The sequence below is a fragment of the Pyxicephalus adspersus genome, chromosome 1 (assembly GCF_032062135.1).
Source record: "Pyxicephalus adspersus chromosome 1, UCB_Pads_2.0, whole genome shotgun sequence".
Lineage (NCBI taxonomy): Eukaryota > Metazoa > Chordata > Amphibia > Anura > Pyxicephalidae > Pyxicephalus > Pyxicephalus adspersus.
Window position 1 is genome coordinate 175566030 of NC_092858.1, and position 12436 is coordinate 175578465.

Sequence of the window (12436 nt, forward strand, 5' to 3'; positions counted from 1 at the left end):
GTCTCTTGATCCCGACGCAGGCCTGAGCTTAGCCCGATAAGTATACAGAAATACTAGAGGATGCAATGCCAAGAAAGTCAATGTACAGCAGCTAAACTGGAAAAAAACAGGTTTCCATTCTTCACAGTCCACAATGTGACATATAATATATGCCACAATGCAATATTCCCATGTGGGGGGGGGTATAGTATGGGTTATAGGGTTTGTAAGGACAGTAGGGGGGAAAGTTATGGTAACTTGCTGGAGAGAAAGGGGTCAGAAATAAATAGGGGGAAGAAGGGGGACAGTGAACAGACAGTAGTAGAGGAACCATTAAAGAACTATTATGTAGAATAAAGCAATAGCAGGTACCATGCCCATCTGCCCTGTAGTATGTTACTTTACAATGATGCAGGCCACACAACTGTGTGTATCACTCACTATCAAATGGCAGTGTCCTCCCCAGAATTTTTTCTCAGCCAGATGGGGAGAAGTTATAGCTGGGTGGGGAAAGACACCGCAAATTTAGTGATCCCAGTAGTTTATGCCACAGGTATCCAGTAACCCCTGTTATCCCCAAATGCAACTTTACTGCCAATGTGAATTCAGCCTAGCTTCAGATGTGTCCCATGCTGGCTCAGCTTCCCTCCTTTTTCTGATGTGCATTGTAACGACCAGAGCCTCTGAGGATGCATGCGCAGAAGGAACAGCCCAAAGCTATCTGGGATATGTGACACAAATATCCCAGGAAGCTGCGGATTTACCTTCAGTTTTTACCACCATGGCAGTAATTATGGAAGAGGGGTCCTCCCCCAAAAACAAAAAAAAAATTTCCATTATATAAAAGGGAAAGTCACTCTTTAATAAAATGTTAAAAATGTGGTGATGCTTTATTAGCATCATGCATGTGATATCATTAGAAGGCAGGACAGCCAGTGCCCCCCTCTCATCACTTTCCATATTCTATAAAAAATAAAACGATCTGAGAAGTTAATCCGCAGTGTGTAATGTTATCGGCAGTGCAGTGTGATCGCTATGTGAGTGTAAAAGCTGCTTGTCATATTCTGCAGCCAAACAACTCGCTGTGTTCAAACCTTCAGGTCTCCTAAACCATTGGTCGTAATGATTTACTTAAATTATTAGGGTACTCAGTACCCTCATAGCTACTAGTAACCAATTTCTTTAAAGAAATAGGGCTCACATGTTTAAAACGTGTGAACATTGAACATTGGGGTTGCTGTTTCAAAAGCGAGAGAGTTCGTCTAAGAGCCAATGATTGAAAATGCAAATGCAGGGACTCCCAGGACCACTAACAAAGTAAGAAACATTGGGGTTGGGCCCTTAAATTTAAACATACCTTTCACAGAACTATAATTGTCATACTATGCTGCCCTGTCTGCTTCTCTACCTTGAACCCCAATTGAGAGGTGCAGGGAAACAAAAATAAAGGTGCAAGTGGGGGACACTTGTGGCTAACAACCCCCAAACCTTCATCATCATGGTATCATTACAACATAAAAAAAATCTGTCCATCAAAACGCACCTGCCTGTTACACGTCTTCCAGTACCTGAACCCCATTTTGTTTAAGTGGGCAGAGTTTATGTTCTAATGATGCCATAGTGATGAAATTTTGGGGCATGGTAGCCACAGATTTTCCACACACATTTTTGTTTTCCAACACCCCCTCCCCTGCATTCCAGGGAAATAGGAGTTCAAGTGTTAGAAGTGGGCGGTAATGTGTAACAGGGCAGCACATTGTGACGGGCAGAGTTGATGTTCTAATTATGCTCTAGTAATGAAATTATTGGGGGAGTTAGCCAAAGGTGTCCCCCAGCTGCACCTTTATTTTCGGTTTCATACACCCTGCTGCTCTAGGGAAATTGGGGTTCAAAGAAGAGAAGCAGACAGGGTAGCGTAATTTGACAGTTATAGATTTGTGACAGGTAGGTACACATTTAGGGGCCCTACCCCAAAGCTCCTTGCTTTGCAAGTGACCCCGGGGGTTCCTAATTTGCATTTTCAATTTAGGACTCCTAGGGGCACTTTTGAAACGGCAGCCCAAATGCTGTATTTTCATAAGGTTTTAAATTTGTGACCCCCATATCTTCAAATTCCTTAAAGCTAGGGAGCTGATATTTTGGTTGCTAGTGGCTAAAGGGGCCCCTGTGTACCCTGAAACTTTCCAGAAATAACAACATACGCTATAGGAGATAAAAAGGTTTGTACACAGTGATTTCTATCAGTGTTGCTGCTGATGATGACGTCATTGTACCCGTCCACTTGGGTGGATACATTTTGGAAACAGCTTTGTTTAACAGAACTCCCAGCTCATACTATCAGATGGGGGTGGGGCTGCCTGTGTGCCACTCTCATCAAGGCTTAGCTTACCCACCCACCTCACACCAGAAGCAGCAATCCTCTGGATGACAGCGGTGCACAGAGCAGACTCACTGAGATCCGTGGTTCTTATTTTATGCTTACAGACTCGAGTGATTCCTTTTTGTATTGTTTTATTGTTTTAATGTGTCTATAAACCAGTTTTGTATGTCTTTTTTTGGATTATTGATAAGGATGTTCTTTTTTGTATGTTATTTTTATTTTTTTTGTTATGGATATTGTCTTTGTCTTTCTTGTTTTTTATGTTTATATTCAAAAATTTCAATAAATATTATCAAAATAAAAAGGTTTGTACACAGTGATTTCTATCAGTGTTGCTGCTGATGATGACGTCATTGTACCCGTCCACTTGGGTGGATACATTTTGGAAGCAGCTTTGTTTAGCAGAAATCCCAGCTCATACTATCAGATGGGGGTGGGGCTGCCTGTGTGCCAATCTCATCAAGGCTTAGCTTACCCACCCACCTCACACCAGAAGCAGCAATCCTCTGGATGACAGCGGTGCACAGAGCAGACTCACCGAGATCCGTGCGAGAAGATTGGAGCTGCGGGTGAGAGGTGGGCAGGGGAGGCACGGCAGCCAGGCGAAGCAACCGTCTAAAACCCTCTGGGGAGAACTATGAAATGCTAATGTTCTGGGCAACTCTACTCACCGACCATGCTGATTCTGCAGCAGCATTAAGTGGGTAATGTAAGCTTTCCGGAGTATTACACATGTGACTGTGTGGTCCTACTTTTTGTTTCCAATTGCCATACAAACTAAATTATCACAAGGATAACTTTTTTCTTTACATGTGACCTGCCACCACTGTATCTGTCCCACCTGTGACACCGGAATCAGATCTGATGTCTGGCTGGCTTTCTATACAGAGCTACAGTCATGCTGGAACAAAAAATGGTCTACACCAAACTGTGACCATAAGGCTGGAAAGGCACAATTGTCGACAATGTCTTTGTATTGTCATTCATCTACACTGTGAACAAAATAAAATTAGCATACCAGAATTCTTAAATCTGCTGTACTGCAGGACAATAAGGTGAACAGGCTCCAATAAATAGAAGCCTTTTACACGAGAATTGTAATTTCCTGCAGCACAACACAAATGGTTTAATAACCTGATAGCAGAAAAAGATCATAAAAAGTTCCTAACCTCTATTGCAGCCACATGAGATGCCACGGCAGTCACCACTCGAACCAGTTTATTGCCCACTTGTCTCATCTCCTCTTCAGTTTGGTGCTCAACAAGCTGCAGCCTGGAAAGGGGAAATGGAAATTGTGATTTCATACATTGCAATTGAAGCGTGCTCAACTAAAGAAATGTTTCTAAAAATGTGCTGTCAATTCCACAATAACAAAACTGTCACTTTAAGTCAAGGGCGGTTTACATGGATAATTGCGGGTAGTCAATGAGCAGTTTCCAGGTGTCCAGAGGTGGTTTGTATGGGTGTTTGGCAAGAATGTAACAATCTGTATTTCTGAAGTCCATGCTGGCTTTAGGAAAGTTGGCTCCATGTTGATTCTGGAGCTGTGCCGATGAATACATTTAGCCATTTTGTCACTAACATTCCCAGGGAACAGTAGGGGACCAAATTTACTAAACTTTACCTTATTTACATATATGCAGCTGGCAGCCCCTTCCTGGTAGAGATGGGCAAAGGGATAAATCAGGCACCACTTAAATTGTGGTGCCTGATTTAAAAATGTGCTAAAAATTTGAATAATTCAAGAACTGCCAGCAGGGTGGAGGTTATACTTTGCTGGTACAAACCATTTCCGTACAAATGTCCTACTCTGAGAGCTCTGGGATACTCTGGAGATGGAAAACAATGGCATGGGCATTGCATTATGGGAGCAATGCCAAAGGCAAGATTCACAAACTACAAGTCAGGGCTCCAGTGTAAGAGTGTGCCTTTCACCACACCTATAACCAGTTTGTAGTCATTTCCACTATGTGAACAAAATTACACACCAAGAATTTTGCTGGAGGATAGCTTCGAGCATTCTACAAAACAAGATGCATTATCCAGAGTCTCAACTCCAGCTTTAACCCAGAGATCCACCTATGACCAGACTCATTAAACTGTCCAATATTTGCTATTGAGGTTTTAATATTATTGATTTGTGGGATGAAGGATGCAGAAGAGTAAAACAATGGATGTAATATGAGGGCCATTTAGGATACCGCTAGCAGTTACTCACATGGACTGCTCTGAAGATTTGCAGAATATAAAAGCTTCTCACACATATTCTTGTGTTCAGTCTCTAGCAATATTGTTCATTTTTTATTCTTAAAGCAGACCTAAACTCAACATTTTCACTTTACATAAAAGGGTAGACAATCCTTATATGTAAAGGAAAAATGTTATTTAATTAAGTGCAGCACCCTTTTTTTATTTTCAGTCTTGATTGACACGGCATTAACTTATGACACGGATCCCGGGAGGCTCTGGGTGCTCCTTCTGCTCATGCCTGATCTAAGGGGCATGTTTTTCCACTAAGCAGAAAGAGATGCCAAGCTCACGCGTGCGCAGTGAGATCGGCTCTATTTTTTCCCCCCTTTACAGTGGGCTACGTCACCTGATCTTGCACTTGCGAAGTGAAAAATCGCGTGACGTAGCAAGAAGACAGAAGAGAAGATGTAAGGTGGCTGCAACTGGCATTTCCTCTGCACTGGGATGAAGAGAAATGCCAGGGATGGTCCAGCGCCATTTAGGCATCTGTGAGAATAAACGTAAGTGTAATTTTTTTTCTTTTTAGTTCAGTTCCGCTTTAATTCAAGTAAGCAGCAGTTAGAAAATGTGCAACTAACAAAACTTGTTAGCCTGTCCTACCTATAGTCACCAAAGTGCAGATGTTGAGGTCTCTGTCTGTACTTACTCTTGCTGGGCCTTCTCCAAGTTCTTCATAGCCTCGTCCAGCCCCCGGTTTACTCCGGACTCCAACAATTGCCGATGTTTCTCCACTGACTGCAGCTCTGACGCCCATTTCTTTTCCTGCTCCTCCGCATCCTAGAAACATCATAATAATAAAATAAATGGTGGGGACGCCACATGGGGATCACATGATCCCACCCTACAATCAACAACACTCTACCTGATTCTTCTGCAGTAAGAGGTCATCCAGCCTCTGAGCATCTTCTTTAAAGTTCTTCACATCGTTCCGCTTATCTGAGATCAAGGATTTCAGCTGTAGGGAGGACAGGACACATTACCATACAATTCATACAATCTCCTCTGCAATTATATTGGGGCACATTTGTGAAAACTATAGAAAATAGAATAGAAAAATATAATGTGCAACTAATTTATATGTTCCATTATCAAATCAGCATATTAAAATGAGCATTTAACAGCTATGAATATAAAAAACATCCTACTGTATGTTGAATGGTCTAAAGGATTTGTATGATACTTGGTCCTCACCTGCTCATTCACTTCCTGGATCTCCATCTTCTTATTAAGCGCCTTTGTTATCTGAGCTTCTGACTGTGTCAGCATCTCCAGTAAGGGGAGCTATGGAAAGGAAATGACAAAGAATTAGTGTTAGGTCACAAACTACTTATTGGTATGTTGAGGAATCAATGAACAAAGAGGAGTCTAAACTATGCAAGTTCTTTCTCAGATTTCACTACACACTGTGAGCCTCTCACAATGTCCGCTAAAAGCTGCAACAAGTCAGACAGAGTCCTCCTCCTTTCCTAGCTGAAGGACTTCTGGCATCAACATAGCCCTTTCATCCTCAACCTGTACGCCTCTTTCATTCATTGGATTTAAGTTCCATCATTATTAAGGATGCAGCATCACATATGGGCCGCATGCAAATGCAATCATGACATAGAAGTCTATGCTGATGGGCTGAGGGTGAGGAGGTCAGGGAAGACCAAATATAAGCAGAAAAAAAATTACCTGCAAACTCCATGCAAATAAGACAGCCCCCCCCCCCCCCTCCCCTGCTGAGTAACACAGAACCTGTGCAATCAGAGCTGCTCTCTGCACACTTTCTGTGTTATCTTAAGCAGACTAGGCAGTGCTCCTAGTTCTTATTTGGGACCACATAATGATTAATGCAGGTTGTGGAGATTGAAGAGTGGGTGAAAAAAAGAAACCCCAGCGGGGCCAACACAATTCAGTCCACATGTATTAGTGATATGTATTGAATCTGTGCCCTCACAAGGCTGTATCTCATTATGTGATATGGAGGAGGTGATGGGAGCAGTAATGAAATGCCGGATCCTTTGCTGCATTCAAGCCAATGTTATCGCCGACAGGTTATACCCCTAAGAACCCTTACGTTGATTTTGTTTCGGCAGTGGTGTAGACTCTCTTCGCTGTCCAGGTTACATTCTATCTGGAGATCATAACCATTGGCATTTTCTGCTGTGGAGGGAATAAGGCGCAATTTTCGTGCCAATTTATGGAACTCCGCTATGTCAGTTTCCACCTGAAAACACAGGAAACACAACATGCTGGGTCAGAATTTCATAAACACGATTTATTTATACATATCAATTCTAATTTATCTAAAAGGGGGAAAAAAATTGATGAATGAATAATGATGAATGAAATTAAATGATTAATCATGGTAATATATTCTAGAGTGAAATTACAAATTTCCCTGCAGGGGTATAGTCATATTATGACCGCTTAGGAACCGTAGTGCAGTTAGAAGTTCTGGAGTTACATATGGCATTACAAATGTTAGTAATAAAGGAAAGTACTTTCCACCTATAGGACTCAAAACTGCAAAGACTACAACAACTGCTATTCTCAGGCAGTTCCCCATCCAAGTAAAAATCAGGCCCAACCATGTTTAGTTTCTAAGTTAAAATAACATCTGACACATACACAGGCTGGGGTGACTGTGGCTTTTTACCCATTATTATGTTCTTTGTAATAGGAAGAGAACTGGAGTGCCGTGAGCAAACCCATGCAAACAAAGGGGTAACAATGAACTCCAATGTTCTCCCCGGTCCCTTTTAGACTCCTGAGCCACCCCGCACGTTTTATTAACCACCCGGCTGTTTTTCAGTGGCGATCAAGACTAAAAGGAACAGTCCTGCACACTAAGATTTTTATTTTACATATAAGGATTGTCTACCTTTTAATATAAAATAAAAATGTTGAGTTTAGGTCAGCTTTAAGATCACATAATTCTAAGCAGTGCAGACTTCTTTGTCTCTCCTTGTTAGACAAATTGTACATATTGCTCAGCAAGTAGTGTGTTCAGAAAAGCCGATTAACATGGAGATTTGCACAATGTTTGTGCCTGGTGCTTAACAGCTCCGTCTGAATGACAAAGTGCAGCCCTGCTTCAAGCAAGATTTGGCTGCAGGTGTAGTGCTCAGAGAAATACATTAGCGGTATTACCGATTCTTTGATTTTGGCATATTTCAGTTCCTCGCTCCATAAAAGCTGCTTCTCATCATCCAACTCCTTGGTCAGTTTAGTGAGGGTCTCATTCAGCTCGTTCTCTTCATATTTGATCCTCTCTATATCAGCTACTGAATACTTCTGGTTGTCCAGGATGTTTTTCAGTCTCAAATTCTCCTGCTTGACAGCTTCAAACTCCAGCTCTGTAAAGGAAGAGAGGGAACAGCAATGATTAAAACATTTTACATCTTATTATAGTTTAAAGTAGGAACCTGATGACCATTATTTTTAACCCTCCTCACCACCTGTGTAAAATAAAATAAATAATATTTTTCATTTTTACCCTCACCAAACTTTAGTGATGACCCTGGCTAACCCCTCCATGAAGTGCCATGAGTCTTCTTCAGGCTGAATGAAAGTCATGTCATTCTTTCCATTTCCTAGAAAACCAGTCTGTTATTTACACAACCCCTAGGGGGCGTATCACCCCCCCAGTCTAATTTCATAGCATGCTGATGGATGTTTAATGGCAACTTTGGTATATTGGATGCAGCATCAAACTGCTGTCCACTAGACCTAACACTTGACGGAAGAAGGTTTAGTGTTCTAGGAGCTTTGAGTTTGTAATATTATTTCAAAGCCAGGGCATATGGCTTCAGAATCACTTCAAGCAGTGTCGCCTCCACTGAACTGAATAGAACCTCTTGAAGTTGCTTGACAATCTGTTTGAGCCATATTATACAAGAACAATCAGTGGAATCAAAAAGTGTAATAAGAAAAGGAACCCCAGCAACCAATTTGAAGACTTAGCTTGCTGCAGTTTTGCAAAATCTCATTGGTTGTTCAGCTATTCTGCACACTTACCCACGGCTTCCAGCTCCTCGCTGATACTGCCGACACGCTGGTCCAGCAACGCAGAATGAGACTCCATCTCAGTCAGGTAGTTTTGATATTTCTGAATGTCGGTTTGCAAGGAGGCCTTCATCTTCCTCATTGAGGACAAACGGTCCTGAAACAGCAAAATAAATCAGATCGATACAAATACAACCAGCAATATTCAAGACGGATACACTCTGAGTTACGGATATACTCTGAGTTACGGGAGTCACTTTTAACTCCCACCCCAAATTAAAAACAATGAAAAAGACAATTCTAACTGACACATTCAGACTGGCAGACCTAAGAGAAGACAGAAAAAACATTATTTTGTCCAGTTGGATGCATTACAATCGAGCTCCATGAAAACAAAAATAAAATACATAAATGCCATTCCAAGCACCACTTGACAATCCATGTTGCCTCAGTTATGAAGAAATCAGATCTATTTTTTTTATAAAGAGATATGGCATTGCAGACACTTACAGGTTCTCGCTCCTTCTCTTTCTCTAGCTTCTCAATTTCCTCCATTAATCTCCTAGACTCCGCTTGCAATGACTCCAGGTGAGACTCATCTACAGCATAAAGGTCCTCTGAAAAAGATACAGCATGAAGTTAGAAGCTGCACAATTCACAAATTCCATCATCAGGAATGTCAGGTCAGCAAGCAAATAAACGGAGATCACGATCCAAGAACAGTGTGGGAACACAACTTACTGAGTTTCAACAGAATCACAACTCCACACTACAATCGAGGAGATTTTACTGCAAATCCATTTGTATTGCTATCTGTACCCTGAATCTATTGACTGCCATCCCTTATCGGTGAATTGAGGCTAAAGCTCTATATACACAAAGTAAAATGAATTGCAAACATCATCACTGCATACTCTGGAGCAGTGTTTCACGATCTTTATAACACGGGGGAACCCTTGAAATAACTTTTAGATCTTCAGGGAACCCCTGACATCATTACTATATCCAGTATAATTATATACATATATTATAAATAATTATATTGTAATAGTATATCATTATATTGTGATGGTCAGTAGTAACGATGCTATTGGGAAGAATGTCACCCTTTTAGATAGCCAAAATGATCATTGGGGTCCACTAAACTGACCTGAGAGTAAGAAACTGCTCATTGCTCAAGGAATCCCTAGCAACCTATGGAGGAACCCTGGTTAAAATACACTGGACTAGAGATGCCAGCATTCCTTTGAAGTATAGATTCCTAGCAGTGCATTCCAGTGTTTAATATGTCGATGTTACATAAATCCTGTTAATATTAATTATAACAATAATTATTATTATTAACCTCGTGGGCGTTACACTGAGATCTAGATTTCTGTACCAAAAGCGTTACACTGTTTTTCATTATTTTTTTTTTAAATTGAAGACCTGTAACTTACAGAAATAGGTCCGAACAGGGTTCTAGTAGATATTATGAATATAAAAAATGTTTGAAACACACAATCATGTAAAAAAAAAAAATTCCAACAGAATCACAACTCCACACTACAATCGAGGAGATTTTACTGCAAATCCATTTGTATTGCTATCTGTACCCTGAATCTATTGACTGCCATCCCATATCAGTGAATTGAGGCTAAAGCTCTATATACACAAAGTAAAATGAATTGCAAACATCATCACTGCATACTCTGGAGCAGTGTTTCACGGGGGAACCCTTGAAATAACTTTTAGATCTTCAGGGAACCCCTGACATCATTACTATATCCAGTATAATTATATACATAAAATCTATATAATTATATTGTAATAGTATATCATTATATTGTGATGGTCAGTAGGGAAGAATTCCTCTACTCCACTAAACTGACCTGAGAGTGAGAAACTGCTCATTGCTCAAGGAATCCCTAGCAACCTATGGAGGAACCCTGGTTAAAATACACTGGACTAGAGATGACAGCATTCCTTTGAAGTATAGTATAGATTCCTGGCAGTGCATTCCAGTGTTTAATATGTCGATGCTACATAAATCCTGGTAATAATAATAATAATAATAATATCAATAATTATTATTATATTATTATTATTATTATTATTATTATTAATAATAATAATAATAAAAATAATAATGAATTGGTAGTAATTAGCGCCATCTAGTGTTTCTTTCGTAGTAATTTAACTCGTGATGTATTGCGAAAAACCACCGCCTCCTAGTGGTGCATTGTGATATTACATTTTAGAAAGCATTTTCCTCTTAATACATTTTATCAGCACTCACCCCAGGTCTTTGAATATGCGAGGGATCTCTTCTTCAAAATTGGAATCTGGGATTTCATAGTTTGGGCAGATGAAGCTGTAGATGAAGGCGAATATCTTCATAAAATCTTTGGTTGAAGGACCCTGTAAGGATTTCACAGTAATGGTCTGCGAGTAGCCGTTTTCATTCAGGAACTGTGGGAAGAAGCAGAGAGAAGTTAGTTAAACTGATCACATTAGGCATTAAAATACTGGTAGGTTCAGTAAATAACAGATCTATGTGGTCGGGGTGTCCTTTTTTTCTGTCCAGGGGTAGCAGAAGAGATCAAAGTGCTCTGCTTGTTCACTTTAAGATCTGATTGGTATTATTACAATGATAAGTCGCACCTCACACAGCTGCCGGATGCACTGCTGGATGAAGGATTTGTCATGGAGGGGTCTGGGGTCCTTAATCTTCTCAGAGCCTCCAAAAGCCCCATACTGGCTTGTCCTGGCTCCGCTGGCCCTGGAGAGAGAAAATGTGATCAGAGGGGCCACAAGCTGAGCTTGCTGCTGGACTACAGAACACTGACTGTCACTACGCATTGTCATATTATTGTGACACCAACACCAGGCATGGCAGTGCCAACTGCTGGAGAGGGGATCAGAATGGCGCCTCCCGCTGACATAGGCACTGCCCTCCAGAGCTCCACCCCAGAGCCCCCTCTCTATACACATCGGGTACGTAATTTTTTTTAAAGCTCTCCAAAAACTGGAGAATATAAACAGTCATGGGTGAACCTGGGTGATCCAGCAAACCTGGAATAGATTTTTTTTGCAATTTTATTAGCAAATGTTTTCAATCCTGGATAAAATCCATTCCATGTTTGCTGATCACCCAGGTTCACCCATGATCGTCTATTTTCTCCAGGTTTACAAAGAGGGGGTAAGACAAGGTGTAGGTTAGGGCAGCAGTAATGCTGTACAGCTGACACATAACCATTGAATGAATGCCCCCCCCCCCCTCGGCATGGATAATCACTACAAATGGTCGATCAGTCATTTTACCTCTTGCCGAAGAAGCTGATCTTCTTTTCCGAGGTGGCAGAGTTGGGTCTGGTCATACTCAGTTTACCCAGCCCCGGCCTCTCTTTGCTCGAGAAGAAACAAAACATTTTATTACATAAGAGACAGTGCTAGCAAAACCGGAGGGAAGAGAGCAGGGACACGGCACAGGGTATGGCGGGCAGAGAGCGGGGATGCAGCACAAGAAACAGCGGGCAGAAACCGGGCACACGCCACAGGGAACGACGGGCAGGGAGCGGGGACACGCCACAGGGAACGACGGGTAGGGAGCAGGGACACGCCACAGGGAACGACGGGCAGGGAGCGGGGACACGCCACAGGGAACGACGGGCAGAGACCTGGGACATGGCACAGTATACAATGGGCAAAGACCGGGGACACGGCACAGGGAACAACAAGCGGGGACATGCCACAGGGAACGATGGGCAGGGAGCGGGGACACGGCACAGGGAACGACAGTCAGAGACCAGGGGCACGGCACATGGAACGACGGGCAGAGACTGGGTTACGGCACAG

General features: G+C 41.8%; 1 protein-coding gene across 1 annotated transcript; it reads right to left on the reverse strand.

The window, feature by feature from the left end:
• Positions 1-3528: 3528 nt before the first annotated feature.
• NDC80 (NDC80 kinetochore complex component) lies at positions 3529-11989 on the reverse strand (the record flags this gene model as incomplete). The annotated part of the gene is given in 12 exon segments (XM_072422631.1): positions 3529-3631; positions 5256-5386; positions 5472-5564; positions 5801-5890; positions 6669-6818; positions 7745-7950; positions 8612-8756; positions 9110-9216; positions 9514-9554; positions 10878-11050; positions 11243-11360; positions 11903-11989. Coding segments are annotated over 12 exon segments (1444 nt in total), but the record flags the coding sequence as incomplete, so codon positions are not given.
• Between the last annotated feature and the right edge of the window lie 447 nt (positions 11990-12436).